The 9,044-nt window shown below is 42.6% G+C and overlaps 1 protein-coding gene across 1 annotated transcript; it reads right to left on the bottom strand.

The window, feature by feature from the left end:
- Positions 1 to 8,058: 8,058 nt before the first annotated feature.
- On the bottom strand, positions 8,059 to 9,038 carry LOC123970459 (nuclear factor 7, brain-like). The gene has a single exon (XM_046048504.1). It carries the CDS (start codon positions 8,989 to 8,991, stop codon positions 8,059 to 8,061), a length of 933 nt encoding a protein of 310 aa, XP_045904460.1. The 5' UTR covers positions 8,992 to 9,038.
- Positions 9,039 to 9,044: the final 6 nt, after the last annotated feature.

Genomic DNA, 9,044 nt, shown 5'->3' with positions numbered 1-9,044 from the left:
TTACTTCCAGCTGAGGCACAAGGAGGGGTTGGGTTTACCAGCTGATCCACAGTTTTAAACAGAAACCTGGGATTGTGTTTATGTGTAGTAATGAGTTCAGAAAAATAGTGTGTTCTCGCATCCTTAACCATGTTATTGTAGTTAATTAATAAATCCTTCAGACTGAGGTAATGGACTTGGAGACTGGATTTTTTCCATCTGCGCTCTGCTTTCCTGCATTCCCTTTTTAGGCTGCGAATGCTGTCATTTATCCAGGGTTGCTTACTAGCTTTAGACGTAGGCCTAACCTTTAGAGGAGCAGTAATATTTAGTGACGACAAGCAGATATGATTGAAGTGATCAACCAGATTGTTGGTGTTGGAATCAGACAGGTGTTGGCTTTGGCTCTGAAAGAATGCGCAAAACTTTGAAACACTTTGTTCATTAAAGATGCGAAAACACACGGAGCTCGGTGAGGCGGCATGAGTAACAGGCGAATCACAGCTAAAAACAATACATCTGTGGTCAGATATGGTCATGTCCATTAATTCCACAGAGGAAATGCTGACACCCAGGGTAAAAACCAAGTCCAGTGTATGACCACGGTTATGTGTTTGCCCTTTGACATGTTGTTTGAAGTTAAAAGAAGTGGCCAAATTTAAAAAGTTAGTTGCATTAACATTGTTGGGGTCATCAACATGAATATTAAAATTGCCACAAAGAACAATTGTCATAATTTAAAACCAGAGTAGATAAAAATTCAGGAAATTCTGATAAAAATCCTCCAGGCGGTTTTGTGGGGGCGATAAATTGTAACAAATATGATAGGTTGCTGCCCTCCAAGTTTAAGATTGAGAACTTCAAAGGAGTTAAATTCATCACAGCGTACTTGACATTTAAATGTTTTTCTATAGTTGTCCTAATCCTTAAAAGATTACTAATATTTCTGTGTGGGATGTACACAATTCGGTTTACTGGTCTATGCGTGATGACAGGAATAGAAGTCTGTGGAACAGCGCTGGGAGCAGACGGCTTTACATGCCAGCAGGTGGAGAGTTGTTTGTGGCAGTGAGGCAGAGATCTGTTCTGTGAACGGTGGTGTGTCCAGGTGTGCTGCATGAATGATTAGTCATTCACGTAAGTCATGTGTGGACCGCACCACATGCTGTATGTGAGCAGCTAACATTTCTGAGCCCCGTTTGTTTGGGTGAAGTCAGTCAGTCTTAAAAAAAAAAAAAATTCTTTGCCAGAAAATATTAAAATTATCCACATAACACACACACACGGGGAGCCCTGCAGGCGGACTGGAGCCAGTCGTGGAGGCCAAGGAGTCTACTGAAGCGGCCAGCACCGCGACCAACTGTGGGAATGGGACTAGAGATAAAAACAGACTTTCCACACTGCTTTAAAAAGACGGTTAAAATCTGATTTTGTCAGCTCAGACTGCTGAAGAGCTGTGTCATTTGTTCACTTTGACACTCTTGTGATGGAGGACAGGAGCGATGGCATCAGGTCCTGGAGTTTTTTTTTGTCAGCCGTGGTGGCACAGGGGAAGCAGTGAGTGGTAGCATTAAAGAAACAGATGTTTCTGGTTATGGAGTCACCAATTAGTGTGGTTGGGGAGAAAAGGGGACAAGGACATGCCGGTTGTGGGGTTCCAGAGCAGGACTTAGCAGAATCTGCTTCAACACTGTGTGCGGACTGAGGATGGAGTGTGTGAGCTGCCGAGTGTTGTGTTGGAGTAGCAGTAACAGACCTGAGAGAAGGGCTACCCGACGGTGCAGGGTAGAGACGGCCTCCGGAGCGTCTAAGCACAGCCTCCTTCAGGATCCTACGTCGGGAAGCGGAGGTTTTTGACCGGGATGACGGCCGCCAATCAGGCCCAGCGGCAGACCGGCGGCCCAGCTGATCACCATTTGCCGCCAGTGTGGGAGATGTAGCGTCGGCAGGCACTATCCGCCGCAAGGGTTCCGTATCAGGGAGCTCCGTCAGAGCCTCTCTTGTAGCCACGGACCACCACTTCAGCCCAGGTTGACTGATGCTTTGGAGTCGAGCAGGAGGAAAGCCTGGGAAGGGTAGAGTATTCCCATAGCACGGTGTCCTGGATGTTAGCGGTTGCACTAAGAGAAACAATCTGTTTGGCTTGTACTGAAGCCACATCCATAAAGCCAGTCAGCAGGGAATCTTTCTCTTTGAGTTCCTCTGAAAGTCGTTGGATGTCTTCCATAAGGTCAGCAATCTTTTTGTTCGCTTTTTTAAGGAGTATGCAGTCCTCAAGGGGCAGAGTTATCTCGGCTAGCATAGTCACCGGAGCTTTGGTGTGGTCAGTAGCATTGATGCTGTTTTTACGTTCATCTAGCTTAAAATCCATGTCGGATGACTAAAATCCTTAACGCACGTAAAACTTAAGTTAAATAAAAAGGATATAAAAAATTTTTACGTAAAAGTGTGCAAGGATCCTGTTCGTGGACTTCAGCTCGGCGTTCAACACCATCATCCCGGACATCCTCAGCACCAACTCACCCAGCTCACTGTGCCAGCCTCCACCTGTCAGTGGATCACAGACTTCCTGACTGGCAGGAGTCAGCAGGTGAGACTGGGAAACATCACATCCAGCACCCGGACTATCAGCACTGGCACCCCCCAGGGGTGAGTGCTCTCCCCACTGCTCTTCTCCCTCTACATCAACGACTGCACCTCAGGAGACCCATCTGTCAAACTCCTGAAGTTTGCTGACGACACAACGGTCATCGGCCTCATCCGGGACAGTGATGAGGCCTACAGACAGGAGGTTGATCAGCTGGCTCTCTGGTGCGGCCAAAACAACGTGGAGCTTAACACGCTCAAAACTGTGGAGATGACCGTGGACTTCAGGAGGAGCCCATTCTCAACAGCCCTGTGTCTGCTGTGAAATCCTTGAAGTTTCTGGGTTCCCTATATCCCAGGACCTGAAGTGGGAGCCCAACACTGACCATCATCAAGAAGGCCCAGCAGAGGATGTACTTCCTGCGTCAGCTCAGGAAGCTCAACCTGCCTAAGGAGCTGCTGATCCAGTTCTACAAAGCCATCATCCAGTCTGTCCTCTGCATCTCCATCACGGTTTGGATCTGCCACCAAAAAGGACAGGGACAGAATTCAACGGACAGTCAGGACTGCAGAAAAACAACAAAGAAACATCAGTGCTAACCTGCCCTCCATCCAGGACTTATACATTTCCAGAGTCAGGAAACATCACTGCAGATCCATCTCACCCCGGACACAACCTGTTCCAGCTCCTCCCCTCTGGTAGGCGCTACAGAGCACTGTACGCCAAAACCAGACACAGAAGCAGTTTCTTCCCACAAGCCATCACTCTGATGAACAGCGGACTCTGACTCACAGTATCAGGAACAATTCCTGTGCAATAACCCAGTAACTCTGTCTCTAATCAGCCACTTGTTTACTGGTTTCCACTTGTTTATTTATTCATTCACCACTCTATTTTAGTGCTGTTCATACTATGTCATATTGTATATACTGTATACAAATACACTTACCTCAGGTCATAAGGTCTTATTTAGTTTTTCCAGCATCCCTTGCACTATGCTCCATCACACTGTACATGTATGTGTATCTGTATATCATATCCACCTTCAACATGTACATAATGAGAATAGTTTACTCCTGCATCCTTTGCACTCTGATCACTGCACTATTTGTCAATATGTCTATTGTTTTGTTCATAGTGTGTATGTTAGTGTTGTCTATACTGTAGTTTGTGTCTGATTTTATTTTATTATTGTGTTATGGTATTTTTGTACAAGTAAGCACATCATGAGCAATGTACAATCCTGAGTCGAATTCCTTGTATGTGTACACATACCTGGCAATAAAGCTGATTCTGAAATAACTGCACCACTATCCAGCACTCGGGAAACTTCATCCGACACGACATCTAAAGGACTCCGATCCATCTCTCCAGCAGACACCTCGGCCACAGGCAAACTTAACACTCCCCTCTGCACTAAGTTAACACAGCACCGCTTTAAGACACTGTAAATACATAATGTTCAGGCACAGCATATAAATCAGCCTTCCTACAACAGTCCAGCTGGTCTAACGTGGGGTTAGTTACAAACTGCTCCAAGCTAAACACAACCATGCTTACAACAACTCAGCCGCTAATGCCAATGCTAACACCAAGCAAAAGTAGCCTTAAACACAAGTACGTACTCCCCCAGCTTATACGGTCACAACAGAAGCATACGCTGAGTCACCCTATGAAAGAAATTCCAGAACCCCTCGCACCTAAGGCGAGGATTCCGGACGAGCCCCCACTTGTCACAAGCCAGCTCTTAGCCCGTGACAAAAAGGAGGTGAGACACAACAGGTTTGCAAGCCAATGGTATGATTTCTTATAAAAGTAAAAGAAGGATCAAATGATCAGCAATAATATGTGGTGTGGCAAAGTATGACTATCAGTTGTGTCAGCAGTGAATGGATGAGTGAGATGTGTATGCGTGTGTTGTCAGGATTAACCAAAGAAGAACCACAAGACAAACCCGGCAGGATGTCGGCCTAGGAGGAGAGAGAACAAAAGACTGATCAGTCTTGGCTAAATAAGCTCTGAAGGTAGAGCTGCACAGGTGATTGCCCAGCCCAATCAGCCTCCCTGCCTGCAGCCTCCTGCAGGAAAAGGAAGCAGGAAGGGGGAGGGTCCCAGTAACAGTGACCCAGACTAATTCTGCTAAATTGATACTGTCCTCTCCTGCTCTTCCCCACTTTCTGCTGAATCTTAAATAAATGTCTTCCTTTATTTCCATTATCCCATAAACTCTGCCACTGCATCTTAATTTCGCTCCTTACATATGCTTTGATCTCTGCTTTGCTAACAGGTACTGCCAACTCTACCTGATTTACTTTCAACCCATTTTCAGCTAATGTGTCTGCCATCTCGTTCGCTTGGATGCCAATGTTTGCTGGGACCTATAAAAACTGAACATCAATCCCCAGACTACTTATTCTGAATAAACATAACAATATTTCCAACAATATATCCTTCCTACATTTTGACGCTGTACTGTTGAGACTGGCCAGAGCTGCGGTTGAATCTGAAAAAATTATCATTCTCATTGGTTTGACTTCCTCTATCCACTGTAATGCTAACAAGACTGCAATAATTTCTTCTATATGATCAGTTAATCTTTTAAACACCTTCATTTTTAATTCTGGAATGGAAAAAGGACAGCTTGATTTCCCGTTATCTGGGTTTTTTGAACCATCCGTAAATAAATGTACGTTGTACCCATATTTCTTATGCAGTATCGTGTTCACATAAGCTTGCATATCTAAAATGTTTTTACTTGAATGAACCTGTTTCAGTAGAGAGAGATCAACTCTAGGCTGAGGCAATAACCATGTTGGAACATCTGGCATTAAAGCAGTTGGACTAGTGACCCAATGCGTTCGATTCCTAACTCTTTTGTTATATCCAAAATTACATTGCTGAATATTTCCTTTTTAATTTTGCTGCTTTCCCAACTTTCATTCATAATCCTTTTTGTAGGATGTGTGTATTTTTGACTTTGTAAATTAGCCCAATAATTGGCCCTCAACTGTTTCCTTCTTAGATTCACTGGCATTTCTCCAACCTCCACCTGATATTGGTGTTGACTTTACAGCTCCACAGCATAATCTTAATGCTTGGTCCTGAATTATATCCAAACTTTTTATTGATGTACTAGCAGCTGATTCAAAAACTATAAATCCATATTCTAGAACTGACCTTACTAACTTTATATAAATATTTCTTAACGCCACGCGATCAGCTCCCCAAACACTGCCTGTTAAACACGTCATAATATTCAATACTTTCTTACATTTATTTTCTGTTTTATCAAAATGATTTTTCCACGTTAGAAATACATCAAACCACAAACACAAGAACTTAAAGGTTTTCCCTCTGTCCAATCTTTGATTGTGCAATTTGAAACATATGTCTTCTTTGATTTTCTTTCTTGTAAAAAAGATAGACCGATAGTTTAAATCCCCAATTCAAGGGTCTGGCTGCTTGTTTAGACAGCGGTGTAATATCCATAAGGCCCCTTAAGTTATAGCGTGCCATGTGCCACTACAAAGAGTAAATTGTTTTCTAGGTTTTCAGCATCATGGTTTTGCAAAGTTGCTGCCTCCACACCGGAAGTCCTTCTTGTTTCTCTTTATATACATAAAGACATTTCCACCTTAAATTGGAGCAGAAAATGTCTCCTGAATGCAAGGCAATTAAATGTTTAATGCTCCAAATTTTCTCGGGGTGGACCCTCAGACCCCCCCTTTCAGCATTTCTTGATTCTTTAAAATAGTGTTAAAAATGTTATTGTTTTGTTCTCGTGCATCATGACATCTCATGACCCCTGTGTATCATCGCGCCCCTGATCTGATGTCCCCACCACTTTTCAACACAAAGTGACACCCTTGGAGAAGGCCAATGTTCCCTCCTTTTGTAGCCTGATGAGCCTTTCGTAGAAATTTGATGATTATTTTACTTTATAGGAGACCGGTTAAAACTAGATAAAACTGTTTGGCCTCAAGGAGTTCATTGCACACTGGTCAAACCCGTATAAAGATGCTTTTTATTTTACAACCGTAAACGTTTTGTGATTGGGAGGGGGAATTTATTGAACATATTTCTAGATATTTTTCACGCTTTGGTTTGATAGATAGATAGATAGAGAAGAAAACTTTATTGTCTGTCACAAGTGACAGAAATTTGTCTTTGACAAGACAGCCTCAAAAGACATAAAAACACATATAAAACATATGTTTGATTTACAAAAGACATCATACTAACAAAGCTAAAGTACTGTTGTTTTTCTTTTTAAAGTATAAACGTCTCAGCTGACATAACTTACATAATTAAGTTGATTGGATAAATATTATTTCCATACAATAATATTGCTTAAAAGATCATCTTCCTTTTAGATTTTTGTGTAAAATTTATTTTTGTACTTTCTAGTATTTTTACAGCAACACTTAAAGGCTGGACCATGTAGGCCTTTACTCCTTGTATTGAAAATAATCTCTGGTTCCAAACTCCAGTCCAGTTGATGGCGGTAATGGACCTCTCAGCTAGTTTGCCATCTGCCAATAAAAAAAAGAAGAAGAAGAAGTTAGAGTGAAAAAATTCAAGCCTGACAGCGACGAGCTTATCAACGACGTTGTGCACTGGCGACGGAGTAGCCTATTCACACATAGCTGCCACCTTAATTATGTTTCCCTTCATGTAAATAAAGACATTTCCACCATAAACTGGTGCAGAAAATGTCTCCACAATGAAGGAAATTAAGTGTTTAATGCTCAAAGTTTTCTGGGGGAGGACCACCAGTTTTTTAGGAGAATCCATTTCTTCTCCAGGCTTGAAAGAATCTTAATGTCTGCACACGTTTGAAGGTCTTTTTGTGATTTATATCATCGCCCCCTCTTTCCTTTTTTTGTTGTTGTACCCCCTCACTATATGTACGTTTGTATCCTTTATATCTTTTGCAATGTTAATATAAAAAGATGATAATTACACACTTTACTTAATCTACTTACAATAATCAACTAATACATTGAGAATTGTTGATGCAGCTGTTTGTGAATTCTATTTATTCATTCAGTAAAATTCTGAATTAATAAAACTAAATGTAAAAATAAAAAGATTTCATCTTAAAGATTTTGTAAACGGACTTTTAAATTTTACAGTTGCTCTGTAAAAACAAGTGTTGGAACATATCAGTTATCTAATAAACTAATAAATGTGCAGCTGTTACTGAATCTGATTCTTAGGGAGGAAAATGATGAACATGTGGGATTATTTAGGACCAAACTGTGTTCTCTGGAGACATCAGCTGTACCACAGGTTTCTGAGGAAATCTGCTCCACAGGATTTTATTGAAAGACGACTTTACTTTCACTACATTTACAGCAGTTTGATAAACTCTCATTATTTACATCCTTAAAACTCAGGAAGTCTTTAATTCACTGGTTCTCTGTTAGATCAGATATGACAACTTCATGTTAAACACATCAGCAGAAACAACACAATGAAAACTACAGCATTTACTCATCAGCATCAGTAGCATCTTCTACAGTCACACAGACCTTCGCTGGTAAAACCTTCAGTGGGAGTTTATCCATAGTTTCAATATATGGAAACATCCTGTCAGTGAAAGTGTGTGTGAAGGTGTGTATGTGTGTGTTAGTATCAGGATCAGAGAACGACAGCTTTCCTCTGTTCCAGTCCAGATTCACTCTGATCCTCTGGAGCTTCTTCTGCACGCTGAGATCAGTGGGTGGAGCTGATGGTGACTCTGCTGAGTATTTCTCTTCATAGAGCCATATTATCCATAATCCAGACCGTATGTCTTTCTTCCTCTGGACAGACTCTGCTAACACACCCAGTAACCAGTCTGTACTGTCTCCAACCTCGACATCCCAGCTGTGAGTCCCTGAATTAAAGCCCTCAGAGCCCAGGACAGAGTAGGAACTATCAATCCTCTCTGGATTGTCAGGAAGCTGCTGTCTCTCTCTTCCTCGTCTCACACTGGTCAGATCTTCAGACAGGATGAGTCTTGGATCAGCAGTGTTTGGGTCCAGAATGAGAGGAGTGTAGGAGACCATGTCCTTCATCTTGTTCCAGATGTTGAAGGTCAGGTTGCCCAGGTGTTTGGCCTGGTCTATCAGAGCTCCTGAGGGCAGCTGTGGATCATCCAGCAGGGGGCGCTGCTGGACTCTTTCCACTGCAGCCTTGTAGTTGAGCAGGAATGAGACGTCTTCAGCTCTCAGCTCCTCCTCTGTGGCTCTGACTGTGTCTGAAAGAGCTGCTATCTCTCTGCTCAGAGCCTCCATCTTCTCCTTCATCATCTGACTCTTCTGCTCCTCTTCCTCCCTCAGTGCAGCCATCCTGGCCTCCTCTTCCTCCTCTAGAAACTGCTGAAGCTTCTTAAACTGCTCCTTAATCTGCCTCTCTGTGTGTCGGGCCTGGACCTTCATGTGTTCTGCTGTTTGATCAAACTTCACTTTAACTCGTTCACAAACCTTTAACT

This window comes from Micropterus dolomieu, linkage group LG04, assembly GCF_021292245.1.
Source record: "Micropterus dolomieu isolate WLL.071019.BEF.003 ecotype Adirondacks linkage group LG04, ASM2129224v1, whole genome shotgun sequence".
NCBI classification, from domain to species: Eukaryota; Metazoa; Chordata; class Actinopteri; order Centrarchiformes; family Centrarchidae; genus Micropterus; species Micropterus dolomieu.
This window is presented reverse-complemented; position numbering and strand designations above follow the sequence as displayed.

Bases quoted from the DNA above. Each gene is read 5' to 3' on its own strand.
- LOC123970459 (XM_046048504.1), bottom strand. From the start codon at position 8,991: ATGAAGGTCCAGGCCCGACACACAGAGAGGCAGATTAAGGAGCAGTTT.